Genomic DNA, 26,571 nt, shown 5'->3' with positions numbered 1-26,571 from the left:
TTTCGGTGTCCATGTGAGCTTTGAGATCTCCAGCACCTTTATTGGACACTGAGACATATGTGCCAGCTTTGCACACGGTTCACTCCGCCTCCCACTTGTCCCGATCGGGACGGTATGTCGGAAATTTTTTTTTGCAGTTCATCTGTGAAGCTGCACTTACGCTTAGGCATCTTCCGTGCAATACAGCTCCGCTGTCTAAACAGCCCAGTCTTCTCCGCTCTCCGTCTATGTCTCTCTCTCTCGCCTTCTCTCTGAGCCTCTCACTCTCTATGCGTGTGTGTGCACGCGCAGAGCAGACCTGCCCACAAGGCAGCCTCTCGGTAAGTGATGCGCATGATAGTATTGTTTGCAAGCGGCGGTCAATTGACGGACGCGCGTAATGGTCCTATGAAAATCAGTGAACACCGGACATTTTCGTAAATGTATTAAACCCGCCCGGACACCCCGGACAGGACGTAAAAAGTGGACATGTCCGGGCAAAAGAGGACGCTTGGTCACCCTACTTTAGTGGAGATCTGCCAAAAGCGGCTTCTGGACGAGACAGTTAAAGCACCAGCTACAGGCTTGGCATGCTTGCTACAGCGTTTTCAGTCCCTCAGCAAAACGTTGTTATGTAAACGGGGACTAGTTGTAGAGATGATTTTGTGAACAAAACCAGTATATTTCAATTACGTCAGCTCCAACATCACATTGCAGAAGGAAACTTCTCAATTCAGATCACCTAGCTGTGTCAATGCTTGGATTTAAAGGATATAAGGATTCATCGAAGGCAGTTACATGGATGGTAAAGAGAGAAAATGTGTTCAGAGAAGAGGCAAGTCCAGTACATGTGGCGACATTCTGCTCATGTACTCCAGTGTAATGACAAGCAACAGCTGAGCTCTGGTTACTTACGTCTGTATCAGGCCCTTTATCTGCGCCAGGGCAGGAGAACGTGACCAACTCATGGCACCTCTTGTGGACCACAAAACAGCAAACTGTTGGAAGACAAAAGACAAGAAAGGAGATTCAGAACAAGAGAGGACAAAATGTTTTTAGCAACACTTCAAAAATACTTCAATGAGGGGATCTGTGTGATATGTTGATGCACAGCAGAAGGAGGCAGAGATCTAATCGCACAAAGAGGGAACAAAAAGAGACTGATGTCTTGGCGAGGCTCCTTATCATGTGTCCAGATGGCCGGTCCCGCCTGCAGGCTGACTGCTCTTACTGCACAGTGCCACCTCCTCACTGACATGACAGGAGCTAAAGCAAACACCAGTCACACACACACACTCTCACGCCTTTGCACGCACAAAAAAGAAACAAGTAGAAAGCAAACAAACACAACCACTAACTGACACATTTAGTTGATTTTAGAACACACCCTGATGCAGACGTCTGAGAGCATCTCTCTGCACAGAGTCAGAGCAAACTGTGTCACACTCCAAGTAGTGAAAGTGCGAGGTCACTGGATGCACTGTGGTCTACAGCCAAACGAGTCTGCAGCCAACTCAAAGAGGAGGAAGGCGCCTGTGGCTGGCTCTGAAGGCAGTCTGACACCAAGATGAGACAGCGCGAGGGAGGGGGAGGGTCTGTCCGGAATAAATAACAAAAGCTCATGTATTCACTGTTCTGTCTGTCTGTGTGAACCACTTCTTCAGATTTTTTTTTCCACAACTACTTTATTCCTGCAGACAAAAGCTTCCTCCCTTTCTTTCCAGGGCTTAATGTTTTCAAGGCCGACACTTGCGGGTTGAGATGAAAGCTTCTGAACTGATGGTTTTTCAGGAGTCTGCGCTCAGAGAGCCTGAGCAGACTCCATTAGTGGTTTGTGTTACATCCACGAAGCCAAGGGTTTTCAGAAACCTTGGTTGATTTTTACAGAATCACTGAAGTATCTGTGTCTGTTGCATGTATCCACATCTGGTCTTTTCAGGTCATTCCAGCGCATCACAAGCTGAATAGAAAGATAAATAACTGAAGGAGTAGTTGTAATAGCAGGACTGAGGAAGGAAAATGAAAAACGTCACTTTAACTCCCAGAAAAAAAATGATTTCAACAGTTTGGATCTTGTGACACTGCAAACCTTTAGCTTGAAGTTTTGCCAACCTAACTTATAAATTAAGACCAACATTACACAAGAAGCGTAACACAGGTAGAAAAGATAACTAAAGGAGTTTAAGTTTTCATTTTAACAGTGTGTGTCCTCCATTAAAGGCCTAAAACCAGAGCAGATTATGTGAACAGGGTTGGGTACATTTATAGGGGGAAAAAAATAAAGCTCGTTGCAACACATTGTAACACCAGTAGAGGGCAGTAAGAACATTTGTTGTTCATGGACACCAAACTGGTTTTGTCTTCAGTGATATTTTTACTATTTTTGCTCCTGTGTTTGTCTGGAGACCCTACATGTAACCATGGACGCATTGTTTACATGTTAAATCAGCTGTAAGCAGCCTGTAGCATGACAGTGCTAACTGGTGCAAGGCCGGATGTTTCCCCACAAGTGAGGAGAAGGTGGTGAGGGCGACGTGCTGGTTCTCAGGTGTGAGCTAAGAAGTGACGACATCGACCTGTCCTTCATTACATCGTTATTGGGAACGTAAGATCTATCTCCAACAAGATGGACGAGCTAGCTGTGCTAACCCAGCAACAGAGGGAATACCAGAAGGCTATTCTATTCTATTCTATTCTATGGAGTAGACAGACATGCCGGTGTCTTTATGCAAGCATTTAGCCTCTGAGGGCACGGTCACACTGGTTTTAAACTGTGCCATACTCAAGCATGTTTGCCCACCTGCAGCGCCGTTCCCCTGCCGGCCAGTACTGCCAGCGGTCACACAAGACACAACTTCAGAGATTTTTTGCTTCCTGTGAACCGCACGGGTGTAATAAAATATCTAATCAGACTCTACCAGCCAAATGTTCTCCATGAGATCGTACTTGGACACAGCCCTCTAACAACCTGCTATTGTCTAAAATGATTGTCAAGGGTTATACCATGCGCTTGTGCATGAAGTGTACCACGCTGAAGCACACCTCTCTGAATCGTGGCTGAGCATTTGCGGTCACACTAACCAAACAAACTGGGCTTTAGGCTTGGACACACTTCAAATGGCAAGTGTGACCGAGCCCTTAGTGTTGAGGATTTTCAGCCTGTGCCAATTTTTGATTGGATGGATCTGCCGAACCTTGAAAGGAGGCAAGTGCTAGTTGCTGGTTGAAGCCCGAAACAGCTTCAAATGCCAAAAACACAGAATTGCTTTGCCATCTAAAACATGAAGACAGCAGAGATCGGCAGGTGTTTTGGCTTAGAAAACAGAGCTTATTGACCGACGACTTTCAGCAGGATACAGCAGCAGATACATAAATAGGTACGTTGATTACCGAAAAACCAAATTAACCCGACTAGACCCAATATCTAGAGAGATGGGGACTGACATACTGAGTCTTTTAACTTTTAAATTTAATGTCCTATTGAAGTTATCAACCGTAAGTCTTTCTGGGAGTTTCTGAGCTCGTTTTCTCTTGTAGGTTTCTTTGGATTGTTGCAGATGTCTGTCTCTCATGAGTCTGGTTCTGTCCGAGGTTTCTACCTGTTACAGGAAGTTTGTTCTTGCGACTGTTACTTGATGTGACTTCATGTTTGGTCTCTGTTAATAACACTGGTGCTCTGTGAATAAAGACTGATTGATTGAATTGTAAGATTTGGTTCCTGAATACGTTACATAACACTCCTGGAAAAACACACCTATATTTGTTCTCATTTGGTTATAAATAATGATTCAGACGTACAAAAACAAACTGAGTAATGACAGTGTTGTCAATGAGGATTTTATTTTTGAGTCCTGATCGCCATTAAGAAATGAGTCAGTCTTCTTTATACACTCATCTACCATCTGTCCTGTCACAGGGCTTCCTTACCTCAAATTGGAAATGTGTAGATATGAAGGTAGATCACTCCATAAGCATTGTTTTGCATTATATTATTAGATTATGCCGGAATGTAGTTGCATAATAAGTAAGTCATAGTCACAGGTATTTAATAAGTCATACATTTCTGCATGAGATGAATTGTGTTTGTTTGCAGCAGATTGATGATTGAAAGAAATAAAGGAGTTGGTCTGCAGACTCATGTAGTCATGCTTCTTTTTAAAGCAGGCTCCAAAGAAATCAATATTCACTGGCCCAGAACTGTAAAAGACAGAAGAGTTCAGCTGGGAATCAGCACTCTGAGGCCAAATGTGATAACAGGATTACACAGATGAAAACTTTAAACCAAGTTCCTGTTAACTGGGTTGATTTCCAAAGTTTCTTTCCAAAAGGTTCCAAAATTATAATGTTGCTGTTATTGCCAATCAATAGTTACGCCCACATATACAGCCACCACAACACAGGCTGTTTACCCGCTCATGTCTCTTAGATGCCATCATTCTGTGCAATTAATAACCAACATGAAACCATGAGTCACAGAGCCACCAACTCGCAAACCAGACAGCTCATAAATCCAACAAATCCAACCCCTCATCCTTGATCTGGAGGTGAAGACGCTGATAGAAAGAAAAGCCAGATAGATATTTAAATTCACAAGACCTCATTCAATACAGCTTCATGTGAGAGAAGCTTGTCCTTATCTGCCATCATTTGTCCACATCATCATCTGTCCTCATTGTCTGTCATTAACTTCTGTCCTCCTCATCATCGTCTCTCATCTCTCCTCTTCTGTCCTCATTATCTCTCATCACCTTTCACTTGTCCTCATCTGTCCTCATTATCTATTGTATACACCTGTCCTCATCATCTGTCCTAATTGTCTGTCATCAACTTCTTCCCTTGTCATCATATCATCATCTTTTATCATCTCTCATCTATCCTCACTATCACTTCTCATCAGTCCTCATCATTTATCCTCATCATTTCTCATCGCCTGTCATCTGTCATAATCTGTCCTCATTATCTGTCATCAACTTCTATCCTCATCATTTTTTCTCGCATGTCCTCATGAGCTGTCCTAATCATGTCATCAACTTCTGTCCTCATCATCACCTCTCATCATCTCTCATTTCCTCACACCTATCCTCATCATCTGTCCTCAATATCTGTCATTAACTTCTGTCCTCATCATCACCTCTCATCATCTCTCTCATGTCCTCATCAGATTCCCTTATTGTCTGTTATCAACTTCTGTCCTCATTATCATCTCATATTCTCTCACCATCTCTCATCTGTCCTCATCATTTATCCTCATTATTTCTCATCACCCATCACCTGTCATAATCTATCCTTAAAATCTGTCATGAACTTTTGTCCTCATCATCATCATCATCATCATTATCATCATCATCATCTCACCTGTCCTCATTATCATTTCATCTGTCCTCATCATTGGTCATCAACTTCTGTCCTCATCATCACCTCTCATCATCTCTTGTCTGTCCTTATCATCTGTCCTCATCATTGGTCATCAACTTCTGTCCTCATCATCACCTCCTATCATCTCTCATCATCTCACACCTATCATCATCTGTCCACATTATTGGTCATTAACTTCTGTCCTCATCATCACCTCTCATCATCTCTCATCTGTCCTTATCATCTGTCCTCATCATTAGTCATCAACTTCTGTCCTCATCATCACCTCTCATCATCTCTCACATGTCCTAATCAGCTTCCCTTATTGTCTGTTATCAACTTCTGTCCTCATTATCATCTCATCTTCTCTCACCATCTCTCATCTGTCCTCATCGTTTATCCTCATTATTTCTAATCACCCATCACCTGTCATAATCTATCCTTAATATCTGTCATTAACTTTTGTCCTCATCATCATTATCATCATCATCATCTCACCTGTCCTCATTATTATCTCATCTGTCCTCATCATCTGTCATCAACTTCTATCCTCATCATCACCTCTCATCATCTCTCACATGTCCTAATCAGCTTCCCTTATTGTCTGTTATCAACTTCTGTCCTCATTATCATCTCATCTTCTCTCACCATCTCTCATCTGTCCTCATCGTTTATCCTCATTATTTCTAATCACCCATCACCTGTCATAATCTATCCTTAATATCTGTCATTAACTTTTGTCCTCATCATCATTATCATCATCATCATCTCACCTGTCCTCATTATTATCTCATCTGTCCTCATCATCTGTCATCAACTTCTATCCTCATCATCACCTCTTATCATCTCTCATCATCTCACACCTATCATCATCTGTCCTCATTATCTGTCATCAACTTCTGTCCTCAACATCACGTCTTATCTTTCTCACCATCTCTCATCTGTCCTCATCATTTATCCTCATTATTTCTCATCACCCATCACCTGTCATCATCTGTCCTCATCATCTGTCATGAACTTTTGACCACATCATCATCATCTTACTATCGTCTCTCATCCCTCTTCTGTCCTCATCATCACCTCATTATCATATTTTATAATCACCTTTCATCAATTCCCATCTTCTGTCATCAGTCATATTTTGAAGGGAGTCTGTTTTGAAGGGAGTGGACCAACTGACTGAACCATTATTTAGCTCAAACGAAAAAGTGGAAACACGATAACTCATCATTTTCTGCATGTGTTCCATTGTTAATGTCACATCTCGTGCACATCTCTAGCCAGAAAACCTGATTGTGACGAGATCTGTGGAAGATCTTAAGAGGGGAAAAAAAGCTGCTGCAGAGTGAGTGTCAGTTTGATCCAATATGTAGGACAAACATGAACCATCAAACTCAGGGACCTGTAGAGGGGTAATCAGCTGATGACCCACATCTTTCTGTTTGCCACTTTAACCACAGCCTTCACGGCAGAAGGACCCATTTTCTCAAGCCTGCAGCTTGAGCTAAAGTGGCCAATTTCCAATGTTTTCTGGATGGGACAACCATTTCCTGTGACATGAACACAATTTAGAGCGCATTCGCTTCAGGGATTTCTGGAGAGGGCTGTGCTTGTGAAAAGTGCAAGAACAAACAGAGATATATAAAATGAGGTATGTATTTGACTTAAGAGCATGAAGTGAGATTCAGAGGGAGGTTGGAAGAGGCTGAAAGTGTAGGGGGTTGAAACTGGTTGAGTTCGGGTGGCCTCATTAGCGCTCAGCTGCCTGAAGCCAGTGGTGGTGGTGTGGGGAAACGTACATAACATGACAACACATACATCACCTCTGACGCTTTCTTAGTCCAACATCTCCATTAGGAGGCAAAGGCTCTGAGCTAACAGCACTGATAATGTGTTACCAGCGGGGGTAATGTACGCTGTGTTGTATTAGTGTTGAGTATTTATTCGTCTATTTATCAATGATTTCATGGTGTGAATGATTAAAGGGCAGAAAAGCCAATAAAGTAAGGCAGACTTACCACAACAGGGCCAGGGTGGTCTGTTTTATGAAAAAGCTGATGCTATTAGTGGCTATTGGATTAAACCTGGGGCTTTAGGGACAGACAATTCAATACGAAGACATCAAGACTAACAAAATTACATAACACTCTGCTAGCTGAGGTAGTTCTCTAATCCTGGGAGAAATCGCCTCAAAGGGACAAAAGTGAAATTTTCTCAGTAGGTTTGGAGTAAAAATGGGGATTTCGTTCCAACATGTCCTTTTTGTCAGTGCAGGATTTATCATAAGGTGTGTTAAATGAGAGGATTCAAACCGATACTGACTGCCTCCCAGCACAACAACCACTAAATCTCTTTTTATAACCTGAAACATATCGTAGCTCCTTTCCACTCCCACACTCCGAGGATTCATTTCTTTCAGGTAATAAGTTAATAGCAATTTCCTGCCCTGGATATCGGCAGGAAACAAGAAAACGGCAAGGAATTAATCTAACAGTTCTTAAGATGTAAATGTAATCTATTTCCCAGCAACCTCTCTTGAAGAAAGCAATCGTGGTGAAAAGAGCTTTTGGATGAATCTATCAAGGATCCCTACGGCCCTCTGGGTCCCCGACAAAAGACCCTCTCTCTCATTATTCCCTGTGGTTTTTTGCTGCACTTGAACGCCTGGATCATTTTCACCTAACAAAGGATGAACGGCTTTCAAACGGGGAGTAAAGGTAAAATGATCGAAGGGAACAATTAGACCAGACCAGGAAAAAGTGGGTTTATAACAATCTTTTGGAAAAGGAATTGGATTCATTGTTTGATATGATTAAAGGAGCTAATTTTGAGTTTAAGAGCACCATTAGAAACCAAGGTGATGGCCAAACACGCTTAAAATTCTCTGTAAAGAAGAAGAGTGGATATGGTTGGTTGCAAGGTTACATGTGGGTCTGCATCAAAATATTAGCCTGGCTGTTTCATGATGTTATCTTGATTGACAATCTCAGAGAAAACGCTCCAGGATAACATTTATGTCCATTAAGAAGATCAGACAAAAAATTTAAAGTGGGGGTATTGCGTTCCAATCACAGTCAATACTGGATGCTAGCTATTGTCATTACCGTAACTCTTCAACAATTTGGGCAAGAGAAAAATTCAAATAGTTTTTGAAAGAAGTGGAGAGCTCCCTGGGCGTAATACCAGAATCTTTCAATGCCAAAATATCCAAGACAAGAAAAGTCCATGTGGCTTGTATGATACTTCGGTAATGGAGGGTTAAGGCTCCCCTGCTCTAAAAACCCCCTTCCTTCTGATTGGCCAGCCTTCTGGAGGCCTGTTAAGGGCGGAGCTATGAGAGGGTCTTGGTGTTTGAGTTGGTGGAAATATATGTGATGATTTCATCATTTTAGCAAGTCTCATCAAGAAGTTATTAACCTAAAACTTAAAGTGATACTCCGGGATGGAACAAGTTGGGTCCTATCACAAGGTTTAGGGCAGAAATTACCCCTACAGCAGTGTTTTTGTGCAGCAGAAGCCCAGAGCGCTCACACCAAACACCCCCTCCCTGCTCCTCTGCCGGTTTCCTCTGCACTCAGACGGGGCCATATTTTACTTGACCAAAAACACAAATAAACGGACTCCCACCGAAAAAATCTGATATCGGTCTGCATTCACGCTTTATTTAGAGAATTTTCAGCGCGTCACTTTCACACAAAAACACCGCTAAATAAGGCTCTAGTTCTCATTGTGTTGTAAAACGGCGCTACCTCCACTGCAGAGCCACAGCTGGCTACGAGGCGCTCGCCGCTTAGTGTAACAGTCTGCGCACGGCGTGCCAGATATAAACAAACGCAGGTAGTCTGCCAGGACGAATTATGCAATAACAACGTAAAGTTGAGTGGTTATGAGAGCGAGGACGACCTGCCATTCACTTTGAATAAGGGTGAATGCAGACTGATATCAGATTTTTTTGGTGGGAGTCCGTTTATTTGTGTTTTTGGTCAAGTAAAATATGGCCCCGTCTGAGTGCAGAGGAAACCGGCAGAGGAGCAGGGAGGGGGTGTTTGGTGCGTGCGCTCTGGGCTTCTGCTGCACAAAATCACTGCTGTAGGGGTAATTTCTGCCCTAAACCTTGTGATAGGACCCAACTTGTTCCATCCCGGAGTATCACTTTAAGTTTCACTTTTGTTAAATGCAAAAGATATAAAGTCTTTTTAATTTGTAACCCTTTAACGTTCCAGTCAGGGAAAAAAAAAAAAAAAAAGTATATATATATATATATATATATATATATATATATATATATTTTATTTTATCATTTAATTGGAGCATTAATATCAGACCACCCCCCCAAACAAAAAAAAAAAAAAAATCAAGCTGACGAGACAACCAAATCAGGTTTTAATTGACTCAGTTTAACATATTTTCAATGAGGTATCGCATTTCAAAAAAGGCACCAACAGTCGAGCAAATTGCAAATTAAAGGGTTAGAAACTTAACTTTTCAAAATTCATTTATTTATTCATTTTTTCCCATCAGTTTACAGAGAAATTCAGGGATTTTTACAAAATATAAGAATAAGTAATGATTCAAAAATCTGCACTCATGTAGTCCAAGGGACGTGAGGTCCCTAGGACCGTCCCCAGTGGGTTTTCTCGAAACCGGGTTTGGGTCAAACTTCCAGAAAAACACAGTTTTTTTGCAGGCTATTTTTTGGGACAAAAAAAAGCCTGTTTTTAGTCTTTCAACAAATAGGCCGTAACTCCACAAAACGTAGTCCGAGGTCTCTGAAACTTCTAGGGTGTGTCCGTAAAAAGGTAGCCCTAGGTTTAACACTCCCTCTTTAAAATAAAACTGTACATACATGTTTTTTGTTTCTAAGTGATGAGGTTTAACGGACATGAAAGTTCACCTGCCAGGTAAGCTTTTCCATACGACAACTCTATTCTGATTGGATATTAAAGCTGGCGACACTGTGAATTACTCAGGTAAGCCATCACTTAATGTAAAACCAAGGTGAATAATGACAAGTTAAAGGATATATTTTGCTGCTTCTTGGACTTGGCTCCAACATCCCTGCCTCCTGGATGAAAACAGCCACTGTGTTGTGCTAAAGCTACTTTAAATAAAGCTCCTAGTTTGATCTCCTCAGCAGAAAACTTGATTTTAATTTATGTCCCAGCTACAAGAGGAAAAGCAGGATGCAAATCAGAGCCGACTCAGAGACGAGACATGTTTATGTTTCACTTATTTCTGTTTTTGTTTTGGGTTCTTGAAGTGTTTCCCACACAGAGACAATATCCGGGTCGGCTTTTCCAAGTCATTTTTTTTTTTTCTTTCTGAGAACACCGTCAAACACGTCACGACTTGTGAACCCAAAGTTTTCAGAAGAATTTGACTCAAGATGTGGTGCATATGTTGATTCCTGTTTTGTCTTCTCATAATGACTGACTGTAACAACCCACTCTTCAGGTTATGCAGCTAAAACACACACAGACAGGCCACGCCCCTTCTCCCATTGTTTACCATCCTCTGAATAGTAAATACTTCAACGCTGACACAAGGAGGAAGAAAAAGGATGTTGGCTGCTGCAGCTTTAATTCATACAGGTGAAGAAGAGTTTCTGTGTTGTCAAATGAAACCCAGTGTTGTGTAGGTTTGTCTGTTAGGAGAGAGAGCACATACAGAGAAGGACAGCCTTGACATTTCTGTCAGTAATTCAAAGGAAAACTTCCAGAAGTGTTTTCGTTTTCACAAGTTGGAGGCAGTCTGCTCATAAATGCAGAAATCACAATGTTCCTTGAACCGCTGTGAGACTGACTTTTCTGAAAAGAGTCTTCAGATAATGAGTCAAAGCCGACATGAACCCATGAGCAGGAGGAGTTCACCCTCATTTGCAAATGATTTAAATTAGTTTAATAAAGTATGAAGCTTAGAAGCAACTTTCTGCACATCAGCTCAAAGAATCGCTTATAAGAAACTTAAACAATTCAACGACTGCTGCCCATTTTGTCCTGGTAATGTTTGCTTTCAGGTGACGATACTTTACAAGATAACCTGGAAATATAGTGTTGTCAACATGAGCTCCTGCAGGAAATGATTCATGACAATCTTTTACTCTAAGACCTTCTGGTTGGCCTCAGTTGTTGTAAATAAAAACCTTGCAGGAAACTGAAGTTATTCATGTACAGTCGTCCTCAAAATTATTCATACCCTTGCTAAATCTTGTTATTTTTGTATGTAGTGATCAAATGAATGCTTGTTTTCAAATTTGTGTATCAGTTATATGTGACCAACAATTGAAGGAATGACAACAATACAAAATGCAAAAAAATATTTATTTTGGGGGTATTTTATTGATGAAATCCCAAAAAACGCTGTGTAATGTAATAAAACCCTTTGTTTTTTCAAATGCTAAAGCGAAAAAAGTTATCTTTCCAGAGAGTATAAATAGGGGACAAGTGCTCAGGTCTTTCTCGATTCCCGGTCATCATGGTCAAGAAGAAAGAGCTCAGCGAAGACCTGCGTCAGCGTATTGTTCATACCCACAGTGAAGGGTTACAAGGCCTTTTCCAAGCAGTATGATGCCCCTGTTTCAACCGTCCAGAGCATCATAAACAAGCACAAGAGGTTCAACACAGTTAAAAACCTCAGCGGGCGTGGCCGGAAGCGTAAGGTGTCCCCCAAACTTGCAAGGAAAATCTGCAGAGAGGTCAACATCAACCCACAGACCGAGATCAATGCCCTAATTGTAATGCTTGACCAGACAGGGACAAAGGTGTCACGGTCCAGTATCGAGCGAGTCTTGCACAGAGGAGGTCTCCATGGACGTAAACCTCGGAAGACGCCGCTGCTCAGGAAGAAACATCTGGCAGCTCGCCTGGCCTTTTGTAGACGTCATCTGAAGCAAGATCCCAGCTTTTGGTCCACCATCCTGTGGTCCGATGAGACAAAGTTGGAGTTATTTGGTCATATGGATGCTCAATATGTCTGGAGGAAGAAAGGAGAAGCCTATATGCCAAAGAACACTGTGCCCACAGTCAAGTATGCTGGTGGAAGCATAATGCTATGGGGATGCTTCTCCTCCAGTAGCACGGGGAATCTTGTCAAGGTCCAAGGTACCAGAATGACAATGATCCTAAACACACTGCCAAGATGGTGAAGAAATGGTTCAAGGACAATGATGTCAGTGTCCTGGAATGGCCAAGTCAGAGTCCTGACCTGAACCCCATTGAAAACTTGTGGCATTGCTTAAAGACCAGAGTGACGGCAAGGAAACCAACCAACCTGGCCCAGCTTGAGGCATTCGCCAAAGAAGAGTGGGCCAACATCCCACAGGAGACGTACAGGAAGCTTGTGGACACGTACAAGAATCGTCTGGAAGCAGTCATAAAGAATAAAGGCTGTGCCATTGACTATAAAATAAAAAAGATGGCTAGGTATGAATAATTTTGAACATGGCATTTTTTGGGATTTCATCAATAAAATACCCCAGAAATAAATATTTTTTTGCATTTTGTATTGTTGTCATTCTTTCAATTGTTGGTCACATATAACTGATACATAATTTGAAAACAAGCATTCATTTAATCACTACATGCAACAATCACAAGATTTAGTAAGGGTATGAATAATTTTGAGGACGACTGTATATACTTCATGTAAGCCAGGCGTTAAATGTTGAAGTAAAATACCAGATCTGATGTTTAATGTAAGATATCCACTTTCAGATCCGATGGAGCAAACTTCTGACGCCTTTTTCTTTGTTCTGGGCTGATTTCATTCTTCCTGTTTTCCTGTATCGCTTCAGCTGCTTTGCACAGGCACAGAGGTCAGCACCCTCCAGCTCGCTGGCAGAGATTTCTCCTAATTATCTCCTCCTGTGCTCTCAGTCCCACATCAGTTCATCCAAACCAGCAGAAACTCAACAACCAGGCCAGAAAGAAAACTTCCAGGAGAGATGAGGAGACCCCTGGAGGATCCAGCTCCTTAACCCAGAAACATGATGTCAGGGTAATGACTGGTTAAAGGCTGAAACGCTTAAATGCTGTTTAAGCCTCTAAATGCTGCACAAACAGTGTTTGTTTGGATTAACTCAGTTATCACTGTGATCCCTGTGTGAGGAATCATATAAATGACAGTTTTTTTTGTACTTTGGAGACTGGGAGGTCCAGCTCGTCGGCTTGTCTGTCCGGAAAGTTAAAAGTTTTTGGAGGTGTGCAACGCAGAAATTTATGCTTGAAAAGGATGGCGTAAGGACGGAGAGGCTGCTAGAATGACGTCATCCATCCACACGAAGGCATCAACCTCGCTGACATGTCAGAAATAAACCAAGATACAGAGAGTGAGGAAAAAAGGAGAAGAGAAGAGAGGAAGTGAGAAGAGATGGAATTGAAAAAAGAAAGAAAACAAAAAAAGAGAAGAGAAGAGAAGAGAAGAGAAGAGAAGAGAAGAGAAGAGAAGAGAAGACAAGAGAAGAGAAGAGAAGAGAAGAGAAAATATAACAAAAAAGAAAAGATAGGAAAAAAGAGGAGGAGGAGAGGGATAAAGAATAAAAGTGAATGATGAAAAGCACTGAAAAACAGAAGAGAAAAAACAAAAAAAAGAGAGGAGATGAAATAAAAGGGGAGGAGAAGAAAAGAGAAGAGATAAAAAATGAGAAGAGAACAGAAAAGAGGAGATGAGGAGAAAAGAAATGAAAAAAGAGAAGAAAAGAGAAGAGAGGAATACAGAAGCTGAGTTAGTCGTAACACTTAAAAAAAGATGACAAGAAAGGAGATGAAATGAGAAGAAAAGAGAAAAAATGTAAAGGAAAAGAAGGAAAAGGGGAGGAGAGAAGAGTAGAGAAGATATAAAACGGAAAGGAAGGGAAAAAAGAGGAGGAGGAGAGAAAGAAAAGGGAGAAGTAGATGCTGAAAAGCACTGAAAAAGAAGAGAAGAGAAGAGAAGAGAAGAGAAGAGAAGAGAAGAGAAGAGAAGAGAAGAGAAGAGAAGAGACAAGAAAAGACAAGACAAGACAAGACAAAAAAGAAAAGAAAAGAAAAGTTAAGAAAAGAAAAAAAGGAAAACAAGAGGAAGAAAGGAATAAAGAAGATAAGTAAATACCAAAAACACTTTTAACAGAAGAAAAGAAAAAGAAAGATGACAAGACAGGAAACTTAATTAGGAGAGAGAAAGAACAAAAAATATAAAGTCAAAAAAGGAAAAAAAGGTGGAGAAAAAAGAAAAGATATGAAAAGAAAAAAGAAAAAAGAAAAAGGAAAAGAAAAGGAGGATGAGAGGGAGAAAGAAGAGAAGTAAATGATGAATAGCACTGAAAATGAGCAGAAAACAAAGATGATATGAGAGAAAAGAAAAAAGAGAGGAAAGGAGATGAAGTGCGAATAGAAGAAAAAAGGTCAAGAAAATGTAAGGGAAAGAGGAGAGGAGAGAAGAGAAGAGAAGAGAAGAGAAGAGAAGAGAAGAGAAGAGAAGAGAAGAGAAGAGAAGAGAAGAGAAGAGAAGAGAAGAGAAGAGAGAAAAAAGGAGAGGAGAAGAGAAGACAAGAAAAAGAAGTAAAAGAAAGAGAAAGAAAGACAAGAAAAAGAAGTAAAAGAAAGAGAAAGAAAGACAAGAAAAAGAAGTAAAAGAAAGAGAAAGAAAGACAAGAAAAAGAAGTAAAAGAAAGAGAAAGAAAGTCAAGAAAAAGAAGTAAAAGAAAGAGAAAGAAAGACAAGAAAAAGAAAAAAAAAAGAAAAAAAAGGAAAACAAGAGGAAGAAAGGAAGAAATAAGATGAGGTAAAACCAAAAAACACTTTAAACAAAAGAGAAGGAAAGAAGATTACACAAAGGAAATTTAATTAGAAGAGAGAAGAAAGAAAATATAAAGTAAAAAAGGAAAAAGGTGGAGAAAAAAAAGGAAAGATATTAAAAGAAAAAAGAAAAGAAAGGAAAAGAAAAGGAGGAGGAGAAAAGGAGGAGGAGAGGGAGAAAGAAGAGAAGTAAATGATGAAAAGCACTGAAAAACAAAAGAGAAGAAAGAAGATAGGAGGGAAAAGAAAAAAAGAGAGGAAAGGAGATGAAGTGCGAATAGAAGAAAAAAAGGTCAAGAAAGTAAGGAAGAGAAGAGAAGAGAAGAGAAGAGAAGAGAAGAGAAGAGAAGAGAAGAGAAGAGAAGAGAAGAGAAGAGAAGAGAAGAGAAGAGTCTGATTTGTTTCTCACCATGAAGGACTTGATGCAAAGCGGAGCCAGGGACAACCAGCAGAAGGAACCATCAAGAGTTTTTAAGTAGTTTCCAAAGAAAAACTCAAGATTACCTCACTGAAAGAAATAAAACCTGTCTCAAGGTGAAAACTGAATCTTTTGTTCCTGTTAGTCACACTTTTTTTTTTCCAAGAGAAGAGTTTTTTTCTGATTTGTCTAAAACGCTGTTTAAGCCTCTAAATGCTGCACAAACACTGTTTGTTTGGATTAACTCTGCTCTCTTTGCTCTCCTGAGTCAGGTTTACTGTCATCACGCAGCACAGGAGCAATCCTTCTTCTGTTTGTCTCCTAATAAGAAAATCAAACAAAAGAAAAGAGGAGCACTCAGCAGAAACATCATTAAAAAATCCATTTTAACAAGTCGATCAATCCTGTTTATGCTCTCAACAAACGACCAATCAGCTCCTGAGAAACCTAACCGTAAAAAACAACCCCAGCTGACGCAGTCTGGTCCGATTTTCTTTTAACACCTTTGTAATCTTTATTAAAGGCCGAATATTTCCATCAAACAGTGAAGTAGATGCAGCAGCGGCTGACGTTTCCTTCCTGTGGTTTTATGAGAGATCCACAAGGTCGAGCAAGTATAAATTAATCTCCCTCAACACAAAGAAGCTCATGTTCTTTTCAGATGAGCGTGTTTGAGCGCCGTGTCAGGAAGTACGCAGACAGGAACCTTGAGAGAAGATCATCGTGAGTATGACTAAAAGCAGAGTTTGAAAGATGTGGATTACGAACGGACATGGAAACATCTTTTTTAAATTTATCTAAAAATGTTCATTTACGAGCCTCACGTCCCTGCGTGGTCCCCTCAGGTGTTTCCTGCAGAGAAGAAAACTGATTGCGAGGAAGATTCTCGTACAGCCAGGGAGCAGAATCACCTCTTATTAAGGAGAGCGGTCAAGAGGGATGGCATGTAATGGACGGATTTGGATTTCTGCCCGCACAAATTACACAAACGGGCACTGGAGAGCAACCTGAGCAACCTGAGCGGGCTGGAGTGAATCAGTAATGGCAGACTTCTGTGTGAAGCTGGGAGTGAAGGATGGAGGGAGTCGGCGGTGCGGGAAGTGGGGGGAGTTGTTTCAGGGCGGACAGAGGAGGGGATGTGTAAATAAATGGTGAGGTGAAAAACTTGCAATTGTGAGGAAGTGAAGTCATCATTTGTGACTGAGAGGAAATTAACAAGGTTTCAAAATGAGGTTTTATCATTAGAATTCACATGCCATGAATACAAAGATACAGGGTTTTTATAACTGATCATCTTTAATACTCGTGAAACACATTCTTTGCCATTTCGATACCATTTTTAAAGACTCTGTGAGGACTTAATGAGTGAAATAATCTCACTTTAACATTGTTGCCTGTTCATAATCCACAAGTCAAAATGAGACTTTCAGCACCAAAAAGGTCAGAAAGAAATAAGGAGATCAGAGCAGAAGAAAGCTAAACAGGAGAGTGACTGATTTTATCAAGTTTCTTTTGTCTAATTTTCAGTATGAAAAGTCGTTTTAGACATAACATGAGCCATATTCACCTGACCCGTCCAGAAAAAATGCTTTTTTTTCAGAGTTATTTTAAGTCAAAAATCAGGTCTAAATTGCTTGTTAAAGGTAAAAACTAGAGCCCGACCCATATGGGATTTTTGGGGCCGATGCAGATACCGATACTGGGGGCAAAAAAAAAGCCGATATCCGATATATCGACCGACGTCGGATATATCGGCTGATATATATAATAAATTCATTGATATACACAGGATATATACTGTATATAATCACAAATCATTATAATATCTATATGATTCAAGACAGAGACAGAACACTATTAAATTAAAACAAGGAACTTTAATTATAAAACTGTTCACATAAGGAACTGTAGTGTAAACCAGTGATAAATAAGAACAAGCTGTAAACACAATAATAAATAAAGAAGTCAAACTTTAAACACAGTAAGTAGAAAGAAAAAGTCAAACTGTAAACACACAACGAGCAACTTACACGGCTTTAAAACGCCGTATCATACTCTTACTGTAGATAATGGTGGACGTGTGAATTAACAGTAGCATTTATCTCTGTTTATATCACAAAAAAGCAACTAACACAACGTTAAAAGGCTGTATTATACTCTCACATTAGATAATGGTGGACGGAGGGGGCGGGCACTCGGGCAGTGTGCAGCCCAACAGCAGGAGTGACAGAATCTCCACGGAGCAAAATTCCTTTATAAAATCGTCTACATTTTGGACGATGTCGATTAATCGTTGACAGGCTTAGTCGGCCCGATTAATCGGCCCAACCAATTAATCGGTCGGGCTCTAGTAAAAACATCTGCCAATGAAACCAGAGAAAAGTTACTTGCATTGAAACATTATTTTAGTTCTAAGCAAATGTTCAAGCACTCTTCTCTTGTTCCATTGGCAGAATATTTTTTTTCTTGTTACAAGCCACTCAAACCTCAGTTTTGTCGTTAAATAACCTAAAACAAAACATTTTCTGGACTGGTCAGTTAAATGTGGCTTATATCAAGTTTAACAATACATTTTTTTACTAAAAATAAGACAAAAAAATATGATTTCAGTTTTTTGCAGTGTGTTAGGGCATAACCAGGATTCACTAACGTTACACGTTACACGTTCGTCTCAGAGCTGTAAAACTAGGAGGAAAACTAACAGATAGTGTGCTTAAGCTTCTGGACACTAAACTACTAACTGAGTTCACAGAGTTTGATTGTTCTCACCTTCCAAACAACGTAGAAATACATTACCTCAAGGCTTTGCATCTTACATTTGCTTCCAAAAAGAATTCACACCTTAGCAAGAGTCATGTCTTTATGACTGCAGGTGTTGGTGCTTATGGGAAACAAAGTCTTTAGCCCCCAAAAAATACTAATAATAAGTTTCTCATTGTGTTTTCCATTTTGGATTTTTTTTATATATATACTTACTATGTTTGAAGTTTGACTTCTTTATTATTGTGTTTACAGCTTGTTCTTATTTATCACTGGTTTACACTACAGTTCTTATGTTGACAGTTTTATAATTCAAGTTCCTTGTTTTAATTCAATAGTGTTCTGTCTCTGTCTTGAATCATACGGGTATTATAATAATTTGTGATTATATATATTATATATCCTGTGTATATCAATGAATTTATTATATATATCAGCCGATATATCAGATATCGGTCGATATATTGGATATCGGCTTTTTTTGCCCCCAGTATCGGTATCAGTATCAGCCCCAAAAATCCCACATCCGTCGGGCTCTACTTTGGTGATCAATAAAGTACATTCTATTCTGTTCTATTCTACTCTATTTACGTTTTCTGATCAGATCTGAAAGAAGGAGTGGCCTGGCTCTTTTACGTGATAAAGCATGCAGGTTACAGGCTCGACATCTTGACAGGTAGCCACACTGAAACAATGCCGATGGCTCAGTTCGGCCCTTTATTATTTGATTATTAATGGTCTCTAGAACAAGCTGAAAAGAAAACAGACATTTTAAGGAATCATAAAATCCCTGAAAATAAATTTTACGACCAAAAAGAGGACATGTGGTCACCCTATTTTAACTGAGGTTAATGGATTCTCTAAAAAAACCCAAACTGAAACATGAGTGTGGCACCTAGTTTAACACAGTTTTACTTTTCTACACAAATGAAACAGTGTTGGAAGTTGGCTCTGAATGAATAAAGAACAAATGTGCTGCAGGGTTTAAAGTGCTGCGGACAGCAGAGCACCAGAGTCGAGCTGCACACCCACAGATACATGAGTCCATCCTGTGCCCTTAAGCAAACTCTGATAAAAAAGTCAAATACCAGCATGTCACCAACATTTCTTTGGGTCTGCCTCTGCTTGTGTGTGTGTTTATCAAGCATGAAAGTGATGTGTAAACACAGAGGATGACAGGTAAAAGCAGTACAAACATGATGGTGGACTGGACTCATCTGTGAGGCTGATAAAATGATCAGGGATGGGATGATGTGCTATTTTCGGGATTCGATTCTCTTACGATTTTTGGGGTGCTGATTTGATATAAATTGCGATTCTTGGATATTTACAAATTTTGTGATTTTTAGTTTGCTTTTTTAACACCAGACCATGTGAAAAAGTTAAATGATGATGATGTCTACGGACTATAACAAGAACCATATTTACCTTCTCCAAGGAGGTTATGTTTTTGGAGAGTTTGTTTGTCTGTGAATAGAAAAATCTGTCAAAAGAACCGGGTATGGATTCACAAAAAATCAAAAGGTACCATGTTTAGGTACCTAAATGCATCTTTGTGACTGTGAGGGAGTGGAAGAGTAGGTGATTTTCCATGCTAGACATGAACACAGTATTACAAGGTTATATATTAAAGAATAAATATGTCAAATTGAAAAAAAAAACCTTATCAAACAAATTTATATTTTTTACCAAATAAGCACAAAAAAGTAACTAAAATTGGTACTGTTGGGTACCGGTACCGATTGCCAGATACCGGGCATCGGTACTGTATCACTTTAAATGTGAAAGGTACCCATCCCTATCTGTGAACAACATAGCTCAAAAACTAATGAACAGATCTTGATGAAATTTTCAGGAAATGTTCAAAATAGTATAAGGAAGAAGTGATTAAATTTTGGAGGTGATCTGGATCACTGTCTGGATCCAGGACTTTTTTTATCATTGTGTATAACTCCACCATAAATGGTCGGATTGCTTTGCAAAACAATACAAGACAAGGTCGCCATAATTTCTGACAGATGTAAAAGTATGATCCAGATCCTGGCAATATTCTGGATACTAAGAGCCAGAATATGAAACATGTACTGGGTCATCATAATTTTCACCACTGTCAGGAAACAAATTATTGTACAAACCTGCAACTAACACCAAATTGTAGCAGACAGTCTGCTGAAAGGGAGTATAACATTAAAGTAGGACTAAAGTGTTCAGAATATGCTTGACGGAGGTCTGCGCTCTCTGAGGGCTTTTCTAAATTCCTATAAAATGCACATCATAGTGAGTCAGAGAGAAACATTTCACCCTCTGCTGGAGAAAATTGCCAATTTTTTTCCAATCCAGTTCATAAACAAAGACTGAAATGAAGAATTTGAATTTAAAAAAATCAATTTTTGACAAAAGAATCCAGACTTTGACACTTCCAAACAAAAAATCTTGCTATGTAGTGTAACGATTTATTCTCCCGCCCCTAAAATTGATCTCAACAGGTGAGGTCATGGTGTTGGGTTTGAAATAGAAAGGATACACTCCCTTTGAACAGGCAGAAATCAACACCTGTCTGGATGATCTGAAAGCAGATAATAAACCTTTGTGGATCCACTCAACCAGCAGCTCTGTCTGGATCTACATGAGACGCCTCCCCAGCACAGCCCTGCTCAGTAAAAAGCTTGAAGACAGCCCTCGAGCGGGGCATGAGCTCGGTGGGTGTGAACATTTGTCCTCACATAGGGACAGCTCCCTGAACCAGAAACAGATTTCTCGTTATCCTGTGTGGACGCCGCTGCACTCCTTCTTTCAACAACTCAACACCTCCACCCGAGCACATCAGCCGATTAACCTGACCTGGCTCTGCTCCAGCTTTCGCCGTGTCGACTCAATCCCCTCATCCTCCCCCTGTTAGCTGTGGACATTGTGAGCTGGGAACATCCCTGAGGACACTGTGCAACGCTGCAGCTCAGTCATGCTGAGCAAAAATAGAAAAGATTGAAAACAGTCCAAAAAAGACTGAAACGTTGGCTGGAGCACTGATGGTTTTCATGAATAATTCACAGAGACTAAAAAACACAGATAGCCTTTGACAAAATAAAACAACTTGCACAGAACAACATCTGCAGAGAGCCTGCAATCTGGGCACAGTTGGACGGTGTTACCCTGTACAAAGAATTAGCATACCTGCCTGCTCGTTGAGCAATTTCACGCACCTTTTCTCAAACTAACAGATGTTTGTGCATCTGAATTGGGATGAATTGCTTTACACCTTAAAAATAATCATCTACTCACAACAAATACTGAAATCTCTGCATTGCAACAATATATTGACAACCTCAGAAAAGTTTTAAAACCTGAGTGTCAAACAGTCGTGCAGGAAGACTTCAGCATATCCAACTTTTCAGAGATGGTTAAATCACAGCACATCACTGTGAAGCTGTCATAACATCTCACCTGTCATGATTCCCTGTCAGTGTGAATGATAATAAAGGTGGCGGCCTTTAAAGCCCCAGGAGTTTTAGTGGGTTATGAAAAAAAATAATACAGATACAAAGAGAGAACATTATTTATTAAAAAAAACTCAGTAGTCTTAGACTAGGATTCAGACCTTAAAAGAGTCTGAATGAGCCTTAATGCCATTTCAAAATGATTTCCAATAAATCTTTAAAGAGGGGTAATTCAATTAAGTGAGCTACCATACGCCATAAACTAAAAGATTGAATTGTAAGCTGGACTGGACTGGGCTGAATGAAAACCATGTCATAAATAATGATAATGCATTTGCAATATTTTTCCTGACAATAAACAGAGGCAGAGCCAGAGAACACCTCTTTTTATTAAACTTAAAGAGGGGTATGGTGCTCTGGTGCCTCCAAAGTAGCTTCACATGATTTGAAGCTAATTTAAACAAATACCTTTTTTTTCCTCACACAAGTGTTGTAGAAAACCTTTATTTCAGCCTCTGAATCAAACATTTTGTTTTAGCTGCTGTCCCTTTAATACGGTGGCAAACTGCATTCACCTGAAAATAAAAAAAATGCACCTGTTTTTACAAGCAAGTATCTCATTAAAAAATATTATTTTTATTTTTTTATGATTAAAGAAAATAGGAAATATTCATTTTTATTTCTCTTTTTTTAATTCTGAAAAGTAAAAAATTCCTAAAAATCTTTAATCGTCATCTTCATTGGTTGTTCAGTCGTAAAGCCCGCTAAGATCTGCTCGACATTGCAATTTTTTTCCAGGATCAGCTGGACCAATATGACAGGCTGCGTGGATATAAGATTATCTGAACAATACCATCTATACTTCTTACAGACACAAGTATCTCCCAATGTTTCAAACCAAGAGAGAAATAAAACTGAATCAGGCTTAAAAGGAGGGTCATGTTTCTTCATTGAGGTGCCGATAAAAGATTTTCAGGAATTCCTTTACTTCTTAGAAATAAAATAATAATAATAAAAAAAGAAAATTAAATAAATAGTAAAAAAGTATGTTTTTTATGAGCTACTAACTCATAAAAAGAGGTGTTTTTTTTTATTTTCAGGTAAATGCAATACGCCACCATACTTTCAGGCTCCCTACTCCACAAACCCTCTTTCCATCTGATTGGCCAGCCCCTGGCCGTAACCACAAGTTTTATAAAGATCTAGATCAGACCATTTTAAGATGTGGAAAGATTCAGGGATTTCTCTAAAATGTGAATCCATAGAGGTTTGAAAATCTGCATGTTTAGTCTCAACATCCAGGATTGATACTTTGTGTCCATGTTACCCCCTCTTTGAACATCTTTGAAGATAAACCCCTCTTTAAACCATTTGTAATCCCAAGTTTTATACGGACTTGAACAGACCTTTTTTAATAAAAAAATAAATAAATAAAATAAATAAATGAAAAATGAATAAATAAATAAATGATAAATAAATGATAAATATATAAAGAACCAACCATTGTAAGTTGTTTACAGATTTAGAGATTTCTCTAAAATATCAATTTGTTGAGGTTTTAAAATCTGCACACTTTTAGCCTGAACATCCAGAATTGATACTTTCTATCCACGTTACCCCCTTTTTAAACTTCTTTGAAGGTAAACCCCTCTTTAGACTATATGTAATCCTAAATTTTTTAAGGTCTTGAAGAGACCTTTTTTTATATAAATAAATAAATTATTTAATCAAATAACAAAAAATAAATAAAAAAAATAAATAAATATATTAATAAATAAAAATAAATAAATAAATAAATGAATAAATAAATAAATAAAATAAGAATAAAAATGAAATTATTCAACATTTTAAGCTCTTTTCAGATTCAGGGGTTTTTCTAAAATATCAATTCATAGAAGTTTGAAAAATTGGCACACTTTTAGCCTGAACATCCAGGATTGATACTTTGTACCCATGTTACCCCCTCTTTAAACATCTTTGAAGGTAAATCCCTCTTTAAACCATATGTAATCCTGAGTTTTTTAAAGATCTTGAACAGACCTCTTTTTAAAATAAATATATAAATAAAAAAATAAAATAAAAATGAATGAATAAAATAACAAAAAATAAATAAATGAAATAACAAAAAAATGAATTAATAAAACAAGAGAAAATAAAATAAATAAATAGATAAATAGAATAAAAATAAAAAAATAAAAGAATTGAACATTTTTAGCTCTTTTCAGATTCAGGGGTTTTCTCAAAAAATTTCAATTTGTAGTGGTTTGAAAATCTGTGCACTTTTAGAATATCCAGGATTGATACTTTATATTCATGTTACCCCCTCTTTAAACTCCTTTGATGGTAAACCCCTCTTTAAACCATTTGTAACCCCAAGTTTTTTAAAGATCTTGAACAGACCTTTTTTTAAAAAAATAAAAATAAAAATAAATAAATAAAATAAAAATAAAATAAATAAAAATAAATAAATAAATAAAAATAAATAAATAAATAAAAATAAAATGAATAAAGAAATAAGGAAATAAAGAAAATAAAAGAAAAAAAAGATTTGACAATTTTAAGCTGTTTACAGATCCAGAGATTTTTCTAAAATATCAATCTGTAGAGGTTTGAAAATCTGCACACTTTTAGCCTGAACTTCCAGGATTGATACTTTATATTCATGTTACCCCCTCTTTAAACTTCTTTGAAGATGAACCCCTCTTTAAACCATATGTAGCTATGTTAATGACACAAATCAGTATTTTTGATTTATGGATTTGTTCACATATATTTTTAGACTTTAAAAAAATCTTGTTTTCATGTTGCTCATTCTGTGAAACACTTGACTCCCTCAGTTAAACGGTGACTTCATTCTGAACCACAGCACTTCACTGTGCTACATGAACCATGACAACATACACCTCTTAGCAATGACCTCACACACTCATATACTCACACACACACATACAATAACCCTTTATAGCTGTTTATACAACACTACCCTCCAGTCTGTGCCAGTCTTCACAGAATAAACCTTGAACAAACTGTAAAACTTCAACAAAGTGAGAACTGGTCTCACAGATCCTCGTTACCTTCCACTGGGTTGAAGAAAATCAAGTGACTCATATTTCTGAGCCTGAGTAAAAGCCTGTAACAGATGAAAGAATGTCTTTTTAAACACAAGCTGTGTCCATGTTTATCCAGAGGGGCAGTATAATAGCTCTCCTCTCTGCAGGCTCTCAGGGCCCGGCCTGGGTTCCTGTTTCAGGCTCCAGGCTTGCACATGTGGAGGGAGACACAGCTGGCTTTTATTTAGACAGCTTCAGCTCTGCATAAAACCTGCTTTTCAGAGCTACAGTGGATATAAATCTTTTTGTTTTTGTCCAAAGTTGTTTATCATGTAGAGTCGGTATGACAGAACGAGCAAACATGTCAAAAACAATGCGACTGTACATCATAACACTGAGGTCTGCTGCGGGGCTTTGCTGCCATTAATGTGAGGTTGGGACGGAGCAATTTTATCCATCTGTCAGCAACAAACTCAGCAAATCTTTCAAGCTGAGAATACTTTACCATAGAAGTCTAAGTTTCTATCTTTGGAGTCCATTCAGGGCTTTTTTGAGAAACTGCTGCATGATGACTCATATAGCAATGAATTAGTAAACTTTATGCAAGCCTTGCACCAACTATTCAACAATCAGACATCTGTGACCAATTAGAATAATAAGACAGCAAAACAAACAGCTGGGTGAGCAATAATCTGCGTAAACCAACCGACTCTGCTACATCAGCGGGTTTGTTGACAGAAACTTAGACGTTCTGAGTCTGTGGGACATCAACAAACAGTCTGAACTCCCGGCTCACCCCGGCTGAGGTTAGGAGTAACTGATAAGGTGGAGATTTAACAGGATTTCAAGAAAGCCAGGCTAATCCAAAGCAGAGCCACTGAAGTCTCTGCAGGGAGAGGACTATGAACCACACGAGTAGTTAAATATTGCTGTAACTCCAACAGGATTGACCAGGGTAGTTTTAAAGCACTGCTAGCTTTACTAGCTGTCCATTTGGCAGTGATTGCAGTGACACCTTTGGTCAGATTTGGTAGTGTTGTGTTGTGTCCCATAGCACCATCGTCAACTGCAGTGAAGATGTGACTCTTGCCAAGATGTGCATTTGTTTTGGAGGCAGGATGGACAGCGTGTTAATCAGTAGCTACATAGCGCTAATTTTTCAAACCTGGCAACATAATTCCATTTTGTCTGCTCGAGGGCTGCAATGATTGGTCAACATAATCGCCTCTTTGATTATAAAACATGAATCGCTGTAATTTGCTATTATCATTTTTATTGTTGTTGTCATATGGTGAAAGGAAACACCAGGGGTTAAAGCTCATCTGTGACTTCAATTCACTGCATGAGGCGCGACGTTAACAGATCTTTATGGGAAACTAAGTTCATACATGAGGAATATTAATGAGGAAATATCTCCATGCCCCGACGGCACTGCGCACTGACGGAGGCTCTGCCTCTCCAGCTTCGATAGCTCGACAACTCCCGGTGTTTAGCGTCTGATAACATGATTCAGAGAGTCTTCTCCGCTCTATGTTTTCCACAGTTTTTTAGGATCTGAGTCACAAACTAGTGTCAAAACTCCCCTAACTTTTGAAAAGAGAGGACATTTATCTGATGGAGCTCTCACTCTCAAGCTCACACTGCAGCGGTAACACTCAGCGGGGAGGAGTAGGGGCAGAGTGCGCATTAGCAAAGTGGAAGTAGCGTAGCCCATGTAGAGAAACGCAACTAAACACGTTGTCATGGAGAGCTGGGAGAGAGTCAGGCGGGATCATACAGAGAGCAAAGCCCCAATAAACAAA

General features: G+C 39.2%; 1 protein-coding gene across 3 annotated transcripts in view; it reads right to left on the bottom strand.

Moving 5' to 3' along the window:
• The window catches only part of LOC141787198 (protein kinase C alpha type), a 300,641-nt gene that overhangs the window by 189,071 nt on the left and 84,999 nt on the right, over positions 1 to 26,571 (bottom strand). For all 3 annotated transcript variants that reach the window (XM_074665490.1, XM_074665491.1, XM_074665492.1), the window contains exon 3: positions 895 to 977. In XM_074665490.1, the coding sequence (XP_074521591.1) occupies positions 895 to 977 (83 nt within the window). The remainder of the gene's footprint in view (positions 1 to 894; positions 978 to 26,571) is intronic.

Source organism: Halichoeres trimaculatus, unplaced genomic scaffold, assembly GCF_033239565.1.
Source record: "Halichoeres trimaculatus isolate MK-OKI-2021-1 unplaced genomic scaffold, fHalTri1.1 fHalTri1_scaffold_2, whole genome shotgun sequence".
NCBI lineage: Eukaryota > Metazoa > Chordata > Actinopteri > Labriformes > Labridae > Halichoeres > Halichoeres trimaculatus.
This window is presented reverse-complemented; position numbering and strand designations above follow the sequence as displayed.